This window comes from Macaca fascicularis, chromosome 16, assembly GCF_037993035.2.
Source record: "Macaca fascicularis isolate 582-1 chromosome 16, T2T-MFA8v1.1".
Taxonomy (NCBI): Eukaryota; Metazoa; Chordata; class Mammalia; order Primates; family Cercopithecidae; genus Macaca; species Macaca fascicularis.
This window is the reverse complement of record NC_088390.1, coordinates 15,374,459-15,396,777: the sequence shown is the minus strand read 5'-3', so window position 1 is coordinate 15,396,777 and position 22,319 is coordinate 15,374,459. Positions and strand designations below refer to the sequence as shown.

Below are 22,319 nucleotides of genomic sequence, written 5' to 3'. Positions count from 1 at the left end.
TTCAACCTCTGGCCTCCGGATCGCGGGAGGTCGCGGACACCCTGCAATTCCTCCCTCCATCTTCACTTTTCTTTCCAAATAAAAGCCATACAAATCCACAGGCACCTCCCACCCAGACGTCTATTTCCTCGTAATTTACCTTTCTGATGCTTTTCAAGGTTTGAGAAGTTATTTCTAAACGCGGAACCAGGGAAGGGGCGTCCGAACCCCCTGCACTGTGCTAACTCATTTAATTTCTTAATTCTAATTATTACCCGTTAGCAGCGCTGTGCCTTTCCACTGCGGTGCTGGCCGCCCCGCACGGTGTTCCTCCTTCCCTCTGCTTCAGTAGCCGATCCTTCAGATCTGCAGTCACTGGGAGGAGAGTTCAATCACCTGGTCTTGTAGTCAGAGCTCCTGAAATTCAGATCAAAGCTGTTCTCTCACCGCCCAAAGCCATTTCTGTTTAGCTAGGCTGCAAAGCTTTCGGTTGTGTTTGGGCAGTTTAGACCAAACCCCTCTATGTTTTCTCCTGGATGTATATGGTGGTGTAGAGAAATAAACATCCTGGAAATGGGTAAAATTATTTGTTTGATTATTGTGAAAAAAATATATAGTTTTACTAATAGGCAAAAATGTTTTGAGGTAACTGACAAAATATTCTACTTTTTTCTTCTTTAAAATAAAATACTTCACACAATAAGTAGAGTGAATCCAGGGGTGAATCCGTGTACCCAGTCCAAACGTAAACCAACAAAAAATCGATTACAGGCACAGTTGAGGCCTCTTACGAGGCCTCTCTCCTTCCCTAGTCCTATTAGCCTACAATCCCATTCTCCTCTCTCCTTCCCTAGTCCTAAAGCCCATTCTCCTCTCTCCTTCCCTAGTCCTATTAGCCTACAAAATTTAGCATTTACTTATGTTCTGCATATTTTTATACTTTTACTACTCATATGTTTATCCCAAGCCAATGTATACTTTTTTTTTTTTTTTTTTTTTTTTTTTTTTGAGACGGAATCTCGCTCTTGTCACCCAGGCTGGAGTGCAATGGCGTGATCTCAGCTCACTGGAACCTCCGCCTCCCGGATTCAAGCAATTCTCCTGCCTCAGCCTGCTGAGTAGCTGGGATTACAGGTGCCTGCCACCACACCTGGCTAATTTTTTCTTTTGTGTGTGTGTGTATTTTTAGTAGAGACGGGGTTTCACCAAGTTGCCCAGGCTGGTCTCAAACTCCTGACCTCGTCATCTGCCCGCCTCGGCCTCCGAAAGTGCTGGGATTATAGGCATGAGCCACCACACCCAGACTACTGTTACATTTTGAGTTGATAGAATGGTTATGCTGTACGTGTTCCAGGTCATTATGCTGTACGTGTTCCAGGTCATTCATTTGAACTGTTGTGTGGTGATTCTTGTATGAATTTACCGCATATTACGTATGCATCCTCCTGTTGATGGACTTTTAGTTTGCTCCCTTTAAAAATATTAGAAAGGAATTCTTGTACATTCTAATTGTAAACATATTTGAATATGTTTGAACATATTCAAACATATTTGAATATGACATTTCAACTTTACTGGATACCACCGTGTAGCTCTCCAATGTGTAATAATTTATACACCATCAATGAATAGAGTTCCTTAACCAAACTTTTTTTTTTGAAGAGATGAAGTTTTCCTGTATTCTTATGTAATATATGCATAAAGAGAAATTAAACATTGATGTCTGATATGATTTCTTCTACTTCTGGTATTTGTTAGTGCATTGGCAGCACTGTTTTATTTCCGCTCCAATTTGGAACTGTAATTAAGTGGCTACAAAGGAACTAAAGGGGTTTGTACGTGAGCCATTCAAGCCTATGCTTGCCCCTGATTTAAGGCAGGGTGTGGAGCAAGTCATGTAAACCTGTGTCTTCTGCAGAAAATGGTCTGTAGATTTTTGTACTTTAAAATATCTATGATCTTCAAGTCTTGCTTAAATATGCTAATAAAATGTTTACCCAATATGAAGCCAACTTTTGGATTGCAAATAGAGCTTTCCGGTTCTTAAAATCTCTGTGTGATTGATTCTATATTTAGCATGTTAATATTTATAGAAGACTATTATAGCATTTTTTTCAGTATATAAATAACTGTTGACCGTAAATTAAGTGCACCTAGTTAAACATTGTATTTGACTTTGTAGCCCATGTCTCATTTCTTAAAATTCTGTTTGGTCATATGTCTTAGTTTTCTGCTGCTATAACAGAATACCAGATACTGGGTGATTTATAAAGAACAGAGATTAGTTGGACTCACAGTTCTGGAGGCTGGGAAGTCCAAGATTCAGGGGCTACACCTGATGAGGGTCTTCTTGCTGCATCATAATATGGCAGAAGGACAAGAGAATGAAAGAGACAGAGACAATGGAGGTGAATTTATTATTTTATCAGGAACCCAATTCTGTGATAACTAATCCACTCCCACAATAATAGCATTATTCCATTCATGAGGTCAGACCCCTTATAACATAATCACCTCTTAAAAGTCTCACCTCTTAATACTGCACAATGGTAATTAAATTTCAACTTGAGTTTTAGAGGGGAGCATTCAAACCAAAACATCATGATTAAATGTACAATAAAAAACAATTGCCTAATTTAGGGGATTTTCCCATAACTATTTGCAGTCATTTTTCCAAAGAATTTGCTCAGTTTCTTTGCGAATATGAGATATTTATAGCATCAGATAATGATCTAGTATGTGCTGCACATGCTCTCTTAAGAATTGACTGGAAAGGCATGGTAGCTCACGCCTGTAATCCCAGCACTTTGGGAGGCAGAGACGAGCGGATCACGAGGTCAGGAGACAGAGACCACCCTGGCTAACACGGTGAAACCACGTCTCCACTAAATAATAATAATAAAAAATTAACCGGGCGTGGTGGTGGGCGCCTGTAGTCCCAGCTACTCGGGAGGCTGAGGCAGGAGAATGGCGTGAACCCGGGAAGCAAAGCTTGCAGTGAGCCAAGATGGCGCCACTGCACTCCAGCCTGGGAGACAGAGTGAGACTCTGTCTCAAAAAAATAAAAAAAAAAAAAAAAGAATTGACTAAGTTAGAATTTAGAGAGTAGGTTAATCATTGTAAAAGACGCACACCACCAAAGTAAGCCATAGGTTTTTAAAAACTGAGGTATTTCTTCCTTAAAAGTTTGATAGAATTCACCAGTGAACCCATTGGAGCTTGAACTTTTCTTTGAGGAAAGTTTTTAAACTGTAGATTCAATTTTTAAAAAATACTACAGGGCTACTCAGGTTATCTAACTCCTCTTTAATCAGTTTTTGTTATTTGTACATCTTTCAAAAATTTTGTCCATTTCACCTATGTTGTCAAATTTCTTGCCATAAAGTTGTTAGTAATATTGCTTTATTCACTTTATATAATGTTTGTGGGAATATTGCCTCTCTTGTTCCTGATATTAGTAATTTGTCTTCTCTTTTTAATTTTGATAAGCCTGTCAAGTGGTTTATCAATTTTATTGATAGAGTTTTATTGTTTTTCTTTTCTATTTGTCTATTTTCTATTTCATCGATTTTTTTTTCTCTCTTTATTATTTTCTTCCTTCTACTTTGGGTTTATTTTTTTTTTTCCTAGCATTTTAAGATGAAAGCACAGATCACTGATTTTACCTCATTCTTATTTACTAATGTAAACACTTAAAGCTATAAACTTACCACTAATAACTATTTTAGCTGCATCTCACAAATTTTGTTATGCTGTTTTCATTTTCATTCAGTTAAGAATATTTTCTAATTTCCCATGTAATTATTGACTCATGAGGTATGGAGTAAGGTGTTGTTTCATTTGCTACTATTTGGGGATTTTCCAAATATCTTTCTATTACTGATTTCTAACTTAATTCTGATATGGTCAGTTAACATACTTTGTATAATTTTGATATTTTAAGTTTATTTAGACTTGTTTGTGACTCATGATATGGTCTACATTGGTGAATGTTTTCTAAAACACTCTAAAGATGCAAATTAGGTCCAGTTAGTTGTAACGTTGTTCAAATAGTCTATGTATCAACCAATTTTTTGTTTACTTGTTCTATGATTTAGTAACAGACAAATGTTGAAATATTCAAATATAATGTGGATTTGTCTATTTCTCACTTTAGTTCTGTCAATTTTTGCTTTAGGTGTTGAAAGTTAGGTAAATGATTACATAAACATTTAATATTGTTATATCTCCTTGACTGATCCCTTTATCCTTATTTTTCTCTCTATCTCCGAATATTTCTTGTTTAGAAGTCTACTTGATTTGATATTAATATAGCCACTTCTGTATTCTTTTGATTAGTGTTTAAACAGTTTATCTTTTTTTCATACTTTTATTTATTTTTTTTAATTTTTATTTTTTTGAGATGGAGTCTCACTTTGTTGCCTAGGCTGGAGTGCAGTGGCATGGTCCTCCGTCTCCCGGGTTCAAGCAATTCTCTGCCTCAGCCTCTCGAGTAGCTGAGATTACAGATACCTGCCACCATGCCTAGCTAATTTTTGTATTTTTAGTAGAGTTGGGGTTTCACCATCTTGGCCAGGCTGGTCTTGAAATTCTGACTTCATGATCCACTCGCCTCGGCCTCTCAAAGTGCTGGGATTACAGGCGTGAGCCACTGCTCCCGGCCTATACTTTTATTTTTAACTTCTTTGTGTTTTATATTTAAAGTGAGATTTTTCCTAGACAGATTATAGTTCAATATTGCTATTTAAAAACCATTTCTAACAATCTGTGCCTTTTAAGTGGATTGTTTAATTATCAGTATAGTTGGATTTGTATTATTTTTCTATTTGGGTTTTCTTTGTCTTATTTTTGGTTCTCTTTTCTCTTGGAATAATTACGAGTCTTTTTTGTCTTCCATTTTTTTCCCCTTCATTATTGGTTAAAACTCTTGTTTTTTAGTCTTAGATACTGCTCCAGGTCAGTGGTTCAAAAACACTTTTATCTCAGGACCCCCTTATGTTCTTAAAAATATTGAGGACCTCAATGAGCTTTTACTTATGTGGATTATACCTATTGTATTTATTATACTAGAAATTTAAAACCATAAATTATTTTAAAATAACCATAATAACCCATTATATATTAGCATAATGTTTTTATTAAAATATTTTCTGGAACAAAAATTAATTTAGTAAGAAGTATTTAGTATTGTTTTATATTTTTGGCATAGTAATTTTTAGCTTAGTAGCTGGGCTCTCATCTTCATTCAGTCTGTTGCGATAGTATGCATCATGTCGCCTCTGAAAAACTCTGTTGTAAATTTGTGAGAAAGGCAAATAGCATCTGAGTATTTACCATGAAAACCATTTTGACCATTTCACCTCCCAAGAGGTCTTAGGCATGCCCATGGGTCCTTAGTTTATATTTTGAGAACTGGCTACTCTAAAGTTTGCAATACATATTTTTAACTTATCACAGTGTATGTTTAAATGACATTATTTCATTTCAGTTGTAAGACCCTTATCATCTAATATGGCCATGTAAGCCCTCCTGTCATTTGTGCTATGGCTACCATATAATTTACTTCTATTTTATTAATGCCACAATTTTTTATTTTTAATTTAAATAATGGTCTTTTAAATAAATTTGAAAGTTAGAAAGATTTTGTTTTTCTTATTAACACACATGCTTACCATTTCTGACATTCTTCATTTCTTTGTGTAGATCCAACTTTCCATCTGGTATAATTTCCTTTTCTCTGAAGAATTTCCTTTAACAATTCTCTTATTGCAGGTCTGCTGATGATGCATTCTTCTGGATTTTGTTTTTATGAAAACATTTTATTTCAGCTTCATTTTTTGAAGGATATTTCCACTTGATACAGAATTTGAGGCTTTACACTTTCTTCCAGCCCTTTAAAAATGTTGTTTGTCTTCTGGTCTGGGTAGTTTCTGACAATAATTCAGCACTGATTCTTATCTTTGTTCTTTTTTTCCAAATATGTCTTTTCTCTCTGATTTTCAAATTTTCTCTTTATCACTGGTTTTCAGCAATTTGATCATGAGCCATGGAGTGGTGGTGGCAGCAGGGGGTTGTGTGTGTGTGCACGTGTCTGTGTGTGTATTTATCTTCTTGGAGTTTGTAGAGCTTTTTGACCTAGGTATTTATAGTTTTCAGAAAATTTGGAAAACATTCGGCCATTATTTCCTCAAATATTTTTGTCCTTCTCCTTTTTTTTATGACACTGCAAAACCTTAATATTAGAACCTTTGCTGTTGTACCATAGGTTACCAAGGTGCTTTTCAATTTCTTCTTGTATCAAATCCTTTAATGCAGTTTACTAGTTCCATCATCTCTGCCATTTCTAAGCCTCCTTCCATTGACTGAGTTTTCTTTAGGGGTTACATTTTTGTGCTCCTTATTACGTCTGGTCGTTTTTGACTGGATGCTGGACATTGTGATGTTACATATTTGAGTGTCTTGATGTTGTAAGGTAGTTACTTGTGGATTAGCTTGATATCTTTGAGACCTGTTTTCAAGCTTTGCTAGAGGGAGTCTTCATTACCTTCACTCCAGGCATAGTTAAGCCCTACCTCTAACGTATGGCCTCTCTGGTGTCTCTCCTGAATGCTCCAGGTGGTTGCCAGTGACCCTCCAATCTAGTTAGTTTGTGTTCATAATGTATCTCCACCCTCTGTCAGTTCTAGAAATTGTTCAGCTAACAGCTCTGCCATCGCTCTTTGCCAGGGTTTGTGGAGTGTTCCTTGATGCCTGTGCAGCCTATTCTCAGCAAAGACAAAGATCCCCATGTAGATTTCTGGATCTCTATGTCTGCATAGCTCACTTTATTCCATAAACCTGCTTTACAGTTTCTAGCTTTCTCAGCCTTCCCGAATTCTGATCACTTTCTCAGCTCACAAAGGCTGCCAGGCTCTGTTCAGTTTTCACGTTTTTTCTCATTGTCTGAAAATTGTCTTTGGGTACAATGCCTTGACAATCAGAGGGCTCACCTTATTTGTTTCCCTTCTTTCAAGGATCAGAGTCTTATGATGCCTGTTGTCTGAGGTCTGAATGCAGTTATTTCATATATTTTGTCTAGGTTTTTAGGTATAAGAAGCTAAGTCTGGTTTTTATTATTCTCTCACGGTTGGAGGTAGAAGTCAGTTTTCAGTTTTTAAGTATTTTTTAGTTCATGACAGTCTTGGTTTTCTTGACCATTAATGGCCCAAAATGCATGACAGTGGAATACTTTGCTGAAACCATCCACACGTGATGTCTTTTATTCAGTCTTCCTGAATGACGTACGAGATGGCTGGTAGAACTAGAACTTCAGTTGTGGCTGTAAAATATTATCTCTCCATAGGAAACTGACTGCCGTACGTGAGAAATTCTACCTCTGTGATCTCTAAACCACTATGCTTTATGCTTTAGATTCCAGATTCTATGACAAATCTCACTTCTAATTAAAAAACAAATCACCAAGTGCTTTTGTAAACTATATTTGTTTTTCTCAGTCCACATATCTCATCTGGTGTATAATAAACCCTTGCATCTTCAGATATCACCCCCGGAGCAGATGACTTACGGTTCAAACATGGGTTGAGACGTCTCAAGATGCCAGTATAACAAATGCTGGGAAAACTCGGGTGGCATTCTACACGTGAAATTCCGTGGTTGAAGGATGAAGTGAGCTATTGGTTTTTAGATCTCTTATTGTCAAGAATTAAGCAGGCTCATTAAGCATCATTAAGATGGCTCATGCCTGTAATCCCAGCACTTTGGGAAGTTGAGGCGGGAGGTCACTTGTGGCCAGAGTTTGAGACCAGCCTGGGCAACATAATGAAATCTGCTCATCTCTACTAAAATAAATTAATAAAATTAGCCAGGCACGGTGGTGTGTGTTTGTAGCTCCAGCTACTTGGGAGGATTGCTTGAGCCTAGGAGTTCAAGGCTGCAGTGGGCTGTGATCATGTCAATGCATTCCAGCCTGGGCAACACAGCAAGATTCTGTCTCTAAAAATAAAATAAACCAGCCCAGCGTGGTTGTGGCTCATGCCTGTAATCCCAGCACTTTGGGAGGCCGAGGTGGGTGGATCATGAGGTCAGGAGATCGAGACCATCCTGGCTAACAAGGTGAAACCCTGACTCTACTAAAAATACAGAAAAATTAGCCAGGTGGTGGGCGCCTGTAGTCCCAGCTACTCAGGAGGCTGAGGCAGGAGAATGGCATGAACCTGGGAGGCAGAGCTTGCAGTGAGCCAAGATCGCGCCACTGCACTCGAGTCTGGGTGACAGAGCGAGACTCCCTCCAAAAGTAAAATAAAATAAAATAAACCAAAGCAAAGTAGGAGTGGTCTATCACCACTTGAAGTTTCTTGCTAGAACTAAACCAGATTATTTATTGATCTGACATGGGGAAGGGGTTGAAACTGAAGACAACCTTAAGGACCCTAAGGTCTCAGTACTTTAAATTTCCTTTTTCAAAAAGTAATGGTTAAGTTTCAAATTGAAGCAAAGAACTGCAAGTGGTAACTAAGGCTTTTGTTTTCACCATCAGTCTGTAAGTTTGGCCAGTATAACATGTTTGGGAGCTGTAGGAAGAAAGAATTTAGCAGAAAGAGAACTAGGGTTGTATAAGCACAGGGCCATGGGTGGATATTTTATCATATGATCTGTGGGGATTGTGACTTGAACACAACTCTACAGATAGATTATTTTGTAGTTGGGTACCAAAGTCCTCAAGACATAGCTATTTTAGTAGTCACTAAAGAATTTTTATTTTTCTGAGCAGTGCATAGAATTGGACCTGATTGTATTTTTCCTTTTTAGTAAACAAGTCCATAGACTTTAACCCCAAAACAGAATGACATTTAAATGCTAAAAGATATGTTATGGTCTGTGGCATCCTTGGCTTTCTGGAATAATAATGATCAAAAGTTTCAGACAATGGAACTGGTAAAAAGAATGAAGTAGATCAGTAGATCTGTGTGTTCTAACAGGGGGAGTGGCCCAGAAAATATACTTAAGTTAAAAAAAAAAAAAAAAGCATGATCTACAATGATATATACAATGATTAGGATAATTCAGTTTTTGTATTAAAAAGCTTTATATACAGGTATAGATGGTATATAGGTAGAGGTATATAAAATATAAATAATACATATGTTGGTATATGAATAGGAAAAATCTGGAAAAATACAACTATTAATGAACTATTTAGTGGCTACTTCTGAGGAGTTCACCTTTGCGAGGAGGATGTTTATCTTTTACATTATCTACTTCTCTGAGGTAGCAATTTAAAAAGTTAAGATCTATTGCACACTTTCTATGTGCCCGACACTGTGCTAAGCCTTCTAAATACTTAGCATTGTCTTAGCCTTCATAACCCCATGGCTTCCCTAGGATTTCTATTATATGTTGGAGGTGCTTACAGGTTGCAGGTTGCAGGAAAGGAGATCCAGGTACTTGCCTTGAGCTGTGTTTGCATATCAACCACACAATTGTTATCCAGAAGGAGTGTTTATTTAGGATGACTTGTGGGGGCAGGGGTGGGGAGTTGCCAAGCAATCCCCTGCTGCTACCACTGCTCACAACAGTCCAAAGAAGGAAGTGCTATAATTATTCCCTATTATTTCTAAGTGAAGCAACCGAGGCACAGAGAGGTTAAGCAATTTGCCCAATGTCACATAGCTAGTAAATAGGTGGATTCACCTTATTTGTTTCTCTTTTCTCATGGCTCAGAGTCCTGTGCTGTCCATTGTCCAATGTCTAAAATCAGTTGTCTAGATTTTTAGATATAAGAGGCTAAGTCTAGTTTTCACTACTCTATCATGGTTTGAGATGGAAATCTATTTATTTATTTATTTTTTAGACGGAGTCTCTCTGTAGCCTCAGGCTGGAGTGCAGTGGTGTGATCTCAGCTCACTGCAATCTATCTGGCCCCCACCCCTGCCACTGGGTTCAAGCAATTCTCCTGCCTCAGCCTCCTGAGTAGATGAGATTACAGGCGCCTGCCACAGCAGCTGGCTAATTTTTGTATTTTTAGTAGAGACGGCATTTCGTCTAGTTGGCTAGGATGGTCTTGAACTCCTGACCTCAAGTGAGAATTCTATTTTGAATCCCTATCTGTTAAGATGCATAGTTTAGGCTCCTAATTTGAATTTGTTACAACAAGACAATATTACTCTCATAATTTTTATAAAAATTCAGAAGTTCAAATGGCCAATAAAAATGTGATCTTAATACATTCTAGAGACACGGAGATTAAAAAAAAAAACTTTGTTGGAATATATTATCAATGGTGAATGTGGATAACAAATGAGAACAAGCATCTAATGTGTTCGGAGCTGTATGTTTCACCAGAGATTAATTTATGTGACTGTCTTATTTTACTTTTCATTTTTTAACAGGAGAGATTTACAAATAGTGTTTTGGCATCATGGAACGTGTAGGTTGTACTTTAACGTCAACTTACGCCCACCCTAGACCAACACCAACCAACTTTCTACCAGCCATCAGTACCATGGCCTCAAGCTACAGGGACCGCTTTCCCCACTCCAATTTGACCCATAGCCTGAGCCTTCCTTGGAGACCCAGCACATACTACAAAGTGGCGTCCAGTTACCCAAGCGTGGCCCCGTACTGCACCAGATCACAGAGGGTGTCCGAGAATGCCATGCTTCCCTTTGTTTCCAACAGAACTACCTTCTTCACAAGATACACGCCAGACGACTGGTACAGGTCCAATTTAACCAACTATCAAGAGTCCAACACTTCCCGACATAATTCGGAGAAACTAAGAGTAGATACATCTCGCCTAATTCAAGACAAATATCAACAAACAAGAAAAACCCAGGCAGACACAACCCAAAATCTGGGAGAACGTGTCAATGACATAGGGTTTTGGAAATCTGAAATCATTCATGAGTTGGATGAAATGATTGGAGAGACAAATGCACTTATTGATGTGAAGAAAAGACTGGAGCGGGCTTTGATGGAGACTGAAGCCCCTCTTCAGGTGAGACCTTAGGATAGAAGGCACTGCAGTTTTATGATTTTAACCCACTGGTTGAGTTACTGTGGTTATTTATATATTGAATTATGTTTTAATTCTCTGTAGAAGCCAACTCCCATCAATAAATCTGCGACTGGTTTCAGCAATGGCAAAACCACGTCTTTTTTTTTTTTTTTTAATGCATTATACACTGTAAGAACAACCACTTTAAGAAATAATTCTGAATGCAAAGAAAAGAAGGCCAATTACAGAGACACCATTAGGATACACAACATTTTAAGGTGAACACGCCATCTGTATTCTGCCATTCTCACATTGCTATAAAGAAATACCTGAGGCTCAGTAATTTATAAAGAAAAGAGGTTTAATTGGCACCTGGTTCTACAGGCTGTACAGGAAACAGTGGCTTCTGCTTCTGGGGAGCCCTCAGGAAGCTTCCAATCATGGTGGAAGGCAAAGGAGGAGCAGGTATCTTGAAGGGTCCAGGGGCAAGAGAGAAAGGGGGAAGGTGCCACACACCTTTAAACAATCAGATCTCCAGAGAACTCATTCACTATCCTGAGAATAGCGCCGAGTGGATGGTGCTAAACCATTCATGAGGGATCTACCTCCATGATCCAATCACCTCCCACCAGGCCCCACCCCCAACATTGGGGACTACAATTTGAATTGAGCTTTGTGCAGGGACACAGATTACCATCTTATCTCTTAAATAGGCTGCTTCATCACTGCTGTCCCTAAATGAAAATAAACAATATTTGATTGTTTATTTATACAACCAAAAACTTTATTTTACAACCAAAACTTTATTTATACAACCAAAAACTTAATTTTTTTTAGTCTGTATCATGAAACGCCTCCTGTGTACATATTATGATTCCCTTTCAAGACGTAGTGACATCATCAAATGAGACCATCTTAGGACATGGAATTTGCTTGACTAAGTAGAAAAATGGGGCTGAGATTAGGCCAGTTGCCATAGTAATGTAGGGAGCATTTCAGTTGGTTACTGGCCTCTGACCAGGCTTCTGAATGGGCTTAAGTCATCTCTAGCCCTCAGGCTATGCGATGGGCCCTCCAACCCCTCTCCACCCTCCTCCATTGAAAGAAGACATTCTGGCCGGGCGCGGTGGCTCAAGCCTGTAATCCCAGCACTTTGGGAGGCCGAGACGGGCGGATCACGAGGTGAGGAGATCAAGACCATCCTGGCTAACACGGTGAAACTCCCTCTCTACTAAAAAAATACAAAAAACTAGCCGGCCGAGGTGGCGGGCGCCTGTAGTCCCAGCTACTCGGGAGGCTGAGGCAGGAGAATGGCGTAAACCTGGGAGGCGGAGCTTGCAGTGAGTGGAGATCCGGCCACTGCACTCCAGCCTGGGCGACACAGCGAGACTCCCTCTCAAAAAAAAAAAAAAAAAAAAAAGACATTCCATGTTTGAAGATGTGCAAATTATAGAAATTATTTTAGAAGTATACATTTTGATGAGCACAGCTAGCACCATTTTTCTTCATGTTTGCATGACTTATTCCCATGCGATGAGCACTTCCTGTAGGTCTCTACCATGGCGTCTGTAGTAGAAGACTTTAGAGAATCAAGGAACTGGAAGTCTGGTGGGTGGAGGAGTTTCTTGGGGCACCCTGCACACTGTCACTTCCTATTGCAACCCCTCCCCACTATACAGAAACACACACAGAGGCACACAATCCCCAGGAATTCTGAGAACAGTTGATAGTTCACTAATGATCTTTTTGAATTAGTTCATCATAAAATTTTGTTTAGAATCAGAAGGGATTCTACACCTTCCCTGAGCCACAGATTCTTCTGAAATATTGATTTATTCTACAGTTCATTCTACCCCCGATTACCTTTAAGAATTGAAAATATCCTTAAAATGATAGCTACTTTCTTAATTTCCAGTGCAGATTTAGTTTCTTCTCTTAGTAACCCTTTCAGTGATGACTACTTTCAGAAAGATGGTTCTAATTGGAATTTTTTCTGCAGCTTTTGTGCAGATGTTCTGTGTGTTTGAAAATTTATTGTCAACACAGTATTGGAAAGTCCTTTTTATAATGAGTCACATGAACAGATAAGCTTCCAAAGAGAAAATACAGGCAATCAACAAATATAAGAAAAAATGTTAAGGCTTAATGATAAAATACAAATTAGATCAATGAAATAACTACCTTTGGCCTATCAAACTTGCAATAATGAAAATGTGTAACATTTAGAGCTGCCATAGGAGGAGAAAATGGACACTTTCATATATTACTGGTGGGGCTATGGATTGGTAGAAATTTCCTGGAAAGCAGTTTGGTAATATATATTAAGATAATCAGAGTTCCCCTCTACCTTTTAATTCTTCTTCTGGTAAGTGATACTATTAAACAATTAGAGATTCGCTCAAAGATTTTGTTCAATGATAGTATATCTGGATTATAGTATACATACCATTATATTTTATGCTTTTAAAAATTTAATATTATTTGGGAGTCCTACGTGATAAAATAGTCTTTGAAAAAAGCATTTTAACTGCTGCATAATGTTCTTTCATACATAATTTATTGTTAGAAATTTAAGCTGTTTTCCATTAGAGCCACTAACATACTTTGTCTCAAAGAATATTTCATGATTTGGGTCTACTATTTAATGTCAATACTAAAAAGCATAATATAAAGCTGTAAGAACATTATAACCTCTATCTTGTTAAAACAAACAAACAAACAAAGTAGTAATAGGAGTATGGCTAAATCATATTTTCTACTTTTCTGTATTTTTTCTCTTTAGTGAGTAAAGGCATATTATTCTGATAATTGGGAAAACAATAAATGACACTTTAAAAATAATCACTGGAACTTTTGGCAACACAAATATTTTGATGTTTTTAGAGATAATCATTCATTTCTACCTATTCTCAGTAGAAAATATTTAGAAATAATATCTTGAAGACTTGTATCTCATGTTATTGAACTGTCTCACCTGAAGAAACTAATGCCAACTAATGCCCTCAGATGCTAATTTGTGGGGATCAAGTAAATGCCATCTGCTTCGTTTTGTCAAATTTCCAAATTAGGAATATTTTCAAACTATTTTGAAGAGCTACCTCTTTAACTTTGAACTAGTAACAGAGATTCATTTAGTTGTTACAGTCTGTTTCAGGCTAGATTTTCACAAAAGGGCTGGAAAAGTTGGTATTGGAATTATCTATTGCCTTATTTTTGAAACAAATTATTAGAGCTGCTAGTCATGGATTGTCAATTTTTATTAGTGCTTTCCATTATCTGTGTATCTGTAGGTAGCCCGGGAATGTCTATTTCATCGAGAAAAGAGAATGGGAATCGATCTAGTTCACGATGAAGTCGAAACACAACTGCTGACGGTAAATATGGGGGAAATGCATCAGTCACAAGCAGCTTAGTTGTAAATGTGTGTTGAATATGTAGAAGTAAAAAAGGATGTTACATAAAATGACTTATAAGTAAAGCATTATCATATCAGATGTTGACAGCATTTAGCAAAGACATGTTTTTCTTGGTTATAATATATATTCATTGAGAATATGAAAAATGCAAACAAGAGTAAATAAAGATAAAAATCACTTGAAGCTCTATTAGACAGAAATCACTATTAATTTTGGAGTATTTCAGTTTTTTTTATTAATCATGCTTTTTTTCCCTACAATTCCGTTGCATCTTTTTATTAATCATTCTTAGATAGGCACCACCTAATTTATACAATGATGCTCAGATATGTCTTCAAGACTCGAATCATTGTATTTATAAATTTGAATAGTGTATACTCATCTAAATTTATATTGGGGTAATTTTTTTACTATATAATTAGATATGCCTTCTTTTTTTTTTTTTTTTTTTAGACGGAGTCTTGCTCTTATTGCCCAGTCTGGAGTATGAGGGCATGATCTCAGCTCATTGCAACCTCCGCCTCTGAGGTTCAAGCGATTCTCCTGCCTAACCTCCCAAGTAGCTGGGATCGCAGGCACCTCCCACCATGTCTGGCTAATTTATGTATTTTTAGTAGAGATGGGATTTCGCCATGTTGGCCAGGCTGGTCTTGAACTCCCGACCTCATGATCTGCCCGCCTCAGCCTCCCAAAGTGCTGGGATTACAGACGTGAGCCACCACACCTGGCCTAGATATTCTTTTAAGACATGATTTTTAATGGTTATGCAGTGTTCTACAATGTAAAGGTGCTATCTTTTTTTTTTTTCAATCAATCCTTTCTTATATAGTTAGACTGTTTCCCTATTCCACTCCTTTGTTTTCCTATTTTAATAGCACTGCAGTATACAAAAATATTATTGGTAACTGTAGGTACTTCTGATTGTTTCCTTAGAATATATTTTGGGAAGTGTAATTGATATGCCAAAGTTTCTATGCATTTGAAAGCTTTTGATATATAGCCAAATTGCCATCCAGAAACTCACAGTTGCATCTGCACTACTCTGCTGATTCTCACACTAATCTGTCTTCCACCTTCCACCAATTAAATCTGGTTTAGTTCTAATTTCTCTGATCTTCACTTCTTAGACTTGGTACCACAGATCTCTATCATTTCTTAAGACTTCAGGGATCATGTACCTGGAGCCCTTCCCAATCACTTTTTTCAGCCCAGGCACTTTATAAAGCATTAGTTCTGCGTTCCTAAGTACTTGCCAAACATTTTTTAGTTTGGTAACTTTTTTTTTTTTTTTTTCCTGGTTCACATTCATAAAGCCTGCTTAGCCTATTGCCTGTCCCTTTCTATTGATGATACCAGTGTTCCTTCATCACCATGGCTTGCTGCCTGTTGTCTCCCAAACTCCTTTCATCAATTTCCAGCTCTTTTAAAAAAATATCTGGTTAATAAGAAATTCCAAAGCACTTTTCCTTCCCCAAGTTTCCCTTGGATCTGTCCTATACATTCTCACGAGTTTCTTCCCTCTGCCACGAATTCTTCCTTGACTCCCTAATTTCTGCAGGAGAAAAATCCACTAAGGCCTCCCTTGACGGACTCCCTCATTTCTCAGCTTCATTTCCATCTGAATCACAGAATTTCCACTGCAATGAATCCATCTTCTCTGTCCCTGCACAAGCTTTGCAGATTCCTACCTCTTTGCCTTTTTTAAATTGGTCCTTGGTGAGAATTGAGTCCTTGGTAGGAAAGTAAGTATGACAAGGTAGCAGCCCAGTCCTCAGAGTAATTTTATCTCCACGTGGCATCAACGCTCTGCTTTAACATCACTTAAATTTTCTTAGTGACCCATGACATTAAAGATGACAAGCAGACTTTTTTTCTTTGCTCTCTCCTTTCCTCTACTGTCTGCTTCTCTGAGAGAACTCTGAGTTGAAATAATATACTCGGGAAAGCTTTGGCTACTACCGAAAGGTTTTGTAAATCTACTGTAAAAGTCACTGTCCCTGTGGCTGGACAGGAGTGGTTAGAAATAGAACATTCTGCAGTGGGCTGTGATCATGCCAATGCATTCCAGCCTGGGCAACACAGCAAGATTCTGCCTCTAAAAATAAAATAAACCAGTCTGGCATGGTGGCTCAAGCCTGTAATCCCAGCACTATGGGAGGCCGAGACGGGCAGATCCCGAGATCAGGAGATTGAGACCATCCTGGCTAACATGGTGAAACCCCGTCTCTACTAAAAAATACAAAAAACTAGCTGGGCGCGGTGGTGGGCGCCTGTAGTCCCAGCTACTCAGGAGGCTGAGGCAGGATAATGGCATAAACCCAGGAGGCGGAGCTTGCAGTGAGCTGAGATCCGACCACTGCACTCCAGCCTGGGCGACAGAGCAAGACTCCATCTCAAAAAAAAAAAAAAAAAAAAAAAAAAAGAAATAGAACATTCTGAATGAAATAGTTTTGCAGTGATGGGTCTCTGCTCTTCTCTTTCTTCTTTCCCAGCCTTTGATGAATCTCACAAGCCTTAAAATAATCTGTCATCTACTTTGTCATCCTAACTGGATAGGAATTTACCATCGTCTTTCCTTTGGCCTTTTGTTTTCACTAATCCTGAGATGTTCTGTATGAAATAAATTTTAAGGCAGTTCTAACAGCTGAACTTCATCAGCTTGCCCACAAACACACTATGATATTTCCAACAGACATTTTGTTGGTACTTGGCTACATTTAGTGTTTCCATTACTTGAGTAGTGGCTCTCAAACCTGGCTACACATTAGAATCACCTGGCAAAGGTTTTAAAAATATCAATGGCTGGGTCCCACACCCAGAGATGCTGATTCAAATCTGCCGTGGGGACTAGGCACTGATCTTTTTAAAATATCCCCCAACTAATCTTAATGACTAGGCAGAGTTAAGAACAAGCGCCTCAGAAATTCAAAATACTGCTGAAAGAAATTAAAGATGATCTAAATAAATGGGCATATCATGTCTATGGATGGGAACATCCATAAACGTGGATGTTCGTGTTAAGATGGTAATATTTCTCAACTTGATTCATAGACTCAGCACAATTCCTGTCAAAATCCCAGCTGACTTCTTTGTAAAAATTGGTGAACTGATCCTGAAATTCATATAGAAATTCAAAGGATAACGAATAGCCAAAATAATATTGAAAAAGAAGAAAGTTGGAGGACTCACACCTCCTGATTTCAACACTTACTATAAAGCTGCAATGTGTAAGACAGTGTAGTACCTGCATAACAATAGACACAATTTGAGAGTTGAGAAATAAACTATCACATTTACCATCTATTGATCTTTGACAACGGTGCCAAGGCAATGCAATGGCAAGAGTGTCTTCAACAAATGGTATTTGGACAACTGGATATCCACATGCAAAAGAATGAAGTTGGATTCCTACATCACAACATACAAAATAGTTAAGTCAAAAGGGATCAAAGACCTACACGTAAGAGCTAAAACTGTAAGACTTTTAGAAAAGAACATAGGCATGAATATTCGTGACCTTGGAATAAGCAACAGTTTTTTAGATGTGATATCAAAAGCACAAACAACACAAGGAAAAGCAGATAAACTGGACATCATCAAAATTAAAAATGTGGTATATTTTGAAGGACATTAGCAACAAAGTGAAAAGACTTGTGTCTAGAATATATAAATAACTCTCACAATTAAAAAAAAATCAACCCAGTTAAAAATGGGCAAAGGATCTCACAATGAAATATGACGGATAGTTATAATAGAAAATACAGAAAATAACAAGTTGGCTGGAATGTGGGAGGAATTAGAACCCTCATATATTGCTGGTGGGAGTGCAAAATGAGGCAGATCCTTTGGCAAATGGTTAAGCATGAATGACCCTGTATGATCCATAGGATCCAGTAGTTCTACTCCCAAGCGTCAGCCCAGGAGAAAAGAAAACATATGGCCAAACAAAAATTTGTGCATGGATATTTATAACACCATTATTCATAGCAGCCAAACAGTAGAAACAACCCAAATGTCTATCAACTGATGAGTGGATAAGTAAAATGTAAGATAGCCATACAATAGGTTATTCTGCCAAAAAAACAAGTAATGACGTGCAGATCCGTTGCTATAACATGGATGAATATTGAAAACATTATGCTGCATGAAAGAAACCAATCACAAAGGACCACATATGGTAATTCCATTTATATGAAATTTCCAGAATAGGGAAATCTATAGAGACCATAAGTAGATTTGTGGTTATGAAAGGAGACTTGGGGGATTGGAAATTGTGGGTGACAGCTAATGAGCACAGGATTCATGATTTCTTTGGAAGGTGATGGAAATGTTTTAAATTTGGTTCCGGTGATGATTATACAACTCTGTGAATACACTAAAAACCATCAAACTGCACATTTTAAACAAGTGAATTATATGGTCTATGAATTATATCTCAACAAAGCTGTTTCTTAAAAACAAGAACCACTGCATTAGAGGTTTCTAGTTTCTAGGTCAGTAGCAGGGGGGCTTTATCTCAAAAAACTGAATGTGCAATTAGAGTAACGGTTCATGAATTGAGAGAGGTACTTCGGTCATTGCCAATCAATTCAAGTAGTGAATGTATTCTGTGGCTTATTCAAGGTAGTGATATTGGCATATGTTTTATTTTTTTTTTTTTACCAAAATAGGTCTTAATTTTTAGAATAATTAAATGTGTATTAGCCAAGGAAAGAAGTAGCCTTAGAAGGCCTACTTTTGAAAAACACGGATGCAATGAAATATTTTCTTCCGAATTCTGTTGAATTCTGTTGGCTATTATATTCCGTCAGTGATAGTTGATAAATTCTTACAGAATGGCTTCTGTTGGGGAGTCAATCATGGTACTACCTTCTTAGCACTCCCAGACCGTGCTGACTCCTTGGACTTCGGAGCCAAATGAACCTGCAAAGTCATCTACCCTGCAGCCTGCCCTGGTCCGGCTCTGGGATGGGGGCTGAGACAGCTGCTCAGAACTCAGGCTGAGGCTCTGGGCCTGGCCCCAGCTGGCCAGTTTCCTTCCCACAAGAGGCTTTTCCTTCCTCCGTGTTGCAGAAGCAGAAAGCAAAAATACTCCAGCCTCAGAGGTTTGTTGAGAATGCAGTCAATGAGTTCCAGAGATGGCAGACCTGCTGCTGGAGAGACGTTTCAGCATTTCAGCCCAGTCCGGCCCAAGGACAGGACTGAATAGAAACCCTGCAACCAGCACGCAGCCCAGTCCAGCCCAAGGGGCTTCTCCTCTAAGACAGGATTGAATAGCAACCAGCACGGAAAGAGGATCTCTGGGTGGGCTCTGACCCCCAGCAATAAGAATTACCCTCCTCACCTAGGTTTCTGCCTCTAAGCAGGTTGTGGGACCAGAAGCTTCTCACCTGCAACCATGCCAGAAAGGGCAGCTGATAGGTCACCTTGGCCGAACTCAGGAACAAATACTGAGAATGCAGATCTCTAATGAAAGGAAACGCCTCTTCCCACTAAACTCAAGGATAAGTGAGAAGACAAGAATATTTGGTGAATCTATCATTAAAAAGCATTGTAGGCCGGGCGCGGTGGCTCAAGCCTGTAATCCCAGCACTTTGGGAGGCCGAGACGGGCGGATCACGAGGTCAGGAGATCGAGACCATCCTGGCTAACACGGTGAAACCCCGTCTCTACTAAAAAAATACAAAAAAACTAGCCGGGCGCGGTGGCGGGCGCCTGTAGTCCCAGCTACTCAGGAGGCTGAGGCAGGAGAATGGCGCGAACCAGGGAGGCGGAGCTTGCAGTGAGCTGAGATCCGGCCACTGCACTCCAGCCCGGGCTGCAGAGCAAGACTCCGTCTCAAAAAAAAAAAAAAAAAAAAAAAAAAAAAGCATTGTATATGGAAATGAAATGTCTGCACCTATACGTGATATTCGCTTATTAGCTAGATTCAATTCAGGCTTGCAGCTTGATTTTGAAGATTTGATTTCAGTAGCCCATTCACCTGTTAGGCTGGCAGTTTACCCACTTTCCCAAAACTTAAAAAGACTCAGTTAACACGGGTAAACAGAACCACATATAAAGCCTCCATCTGTGGGAGCAGGGTCTGAGTTTAACAAGGACATCCGAGTAATGATTTTATATCCACAATTCAGACCACAGCACAGGGTCAGCACTCGTCCATATTTGTGGCTGAAACTTATAATGTTCCTGTGATGTGGTGCATATTCCTTAGCTGAGAGTACAGCAGAGCCCACATCTTACATGAGGATTCAGTTCTAAAGTCATGAAAATCACCCATGTTACAAAATTACGAGACCTAATGCTTACTGAGCACTTCGCATGTGCTGGGCACATAATTATCTACCCAGCAGCCTGGAAAGATGGGTATTATTACCATTAGTTCATAACTTGCCTCTGGTCAGGTTTAGCGAGTAGCAAAGATGTTTGAACGGAGGCTGTCTGATGCTGAAGCCTATGGCTTTTGTTAACATTTTAATTTTGTAAAAAGTGTGTATGTATTCATGGGGTACAAGTGCAGTTTTGCTTCATTGATATATTGCACTGTGGTGACATCAGGACCTTCAGAGCATCTATGACTGGAGCAATGCACATTGTAACCACCAAGCGACCTCCCAACATCCCACTCTCCTCCCTCCCCTCCTTCGAGTCCCACTGTTCATCCTTCCACACTCTCAAGACATATGTTTTCAACCACTGTTCCAGCCAAGACCTGGGAGTGTGCAGGAGCAGGGATTTTCACTTGAGGTGACGGGGAGTAAAAGGCTGTGAAGCCTCTATTCCATCTCCCCAAGTCCCACCTCCCAAGAGGTGAACTGTAGCAACAGATGCTTCATGAATGTTTCAGCCGCTCAAATAGTAGGATGCATTCCACGTTCTTCAAACAACTGGACATGATTCCATGTTTTGTTTTCATCCGAAGCCCCACAGATGAAACTGCATTTTAATCACTTTGGCCATTGCAATCTGAGAATCTCAATGAAGTCAGTGTGACCTTGTAACTCATGGGGCCTGTAATTTCTCCCTAAGTCCAGGATCTGGAAATATTGGACCCACCTTCCAGGGTCCTAAATGTGCATTTCACTTCCTTAGGTGTGAGGCAGCGGCCAGAGATCTAGTTAGATGAAGGCTCTTCCTACGCGTCTGCTTTCTGTGTGTATCCACCACCTTCTTGCAAACTTTCTTCTCATGGGCAGGTGAGGGAAAGGTTTGTCTGGCTTTATGCTCTACTGTGGTATTTCAAGGCCACCTCCATGTATGGGTACAGATGGATGGATAAGTTAGCACTGGGGACAGTGCCAGAGACCTCTGGCTTTGGGCTTTTTGTATTCTCATGAACCCTTCTGCTCCCAACCATCTGACATTCATCATATGACATTATTTAAATTCACATACAAAAATTATTGTTGTAAAAATTTTTTACAGCAAGAATCCCACTAAATGCATTTTTTTTTTTTTTTTTTTTTGCACTAAAAGTCCTAAGAATTTCCACTCTGTGCTTTGTGTACACAAAGGATGGAAACACAATTTGGGGTTTTAAATGGTCCTTTCTAAGCAGAACTCCGTGCATCTTTTGTTAAAACCTCATCAAAGTACACACAGGCACACGCATACAAGAGGCATTGAGAAAGCTAAAAACTAAACACAAAAATTCTAAGACTGATGCACAACCCACTCTGAGGCTGGGAAATCTTGCCTGCTTGTCAAGGCAGGGAGAATGTTGGTGTCAGTGTGTGAAGGGAATTTAGCTCTTCCTTTATTCCACTAATTCAGATACCAAACACTAGACACATTTGATATTTTTATGTTAAACGATTAAACAATAAAAGAAGACGACTACATAGGTGAGTAATACTTCATATTGGAGTGGTGAAGGCCTTTATTATCTAAATGACAAAGGCAGAAACCAAAAGGAGATACATATGATA

General features: G+C 38.8%; 1 protein-coding gene across 1 annotated transcript in view; it reads left to right on the top strand.

The window, feature by feature from the left end:
- The window catches only part of TEKT3 (tektin 3), a 39,378-nt gene that overhangs the window by 173 nt on the left and 16,886 nt on the right, over positions 1–22,319 (top strand). The window contains exons 2-3 of the mRNA XM_005582943.4: positions 10,368–10,975; positions 14,266–14,349. Of these exons, the coding sequence (XP_005583000.3) occupies positions 10,397–10,975; positions 14,266–14,349 (663 nt within the window). The 5' untranslated portion in view covers positions 10,368–10,396. The remainder of the gene's footprint in view (positions 1–10,367; positions 10,976–14,265; positions 14,350–22,319) is intronic.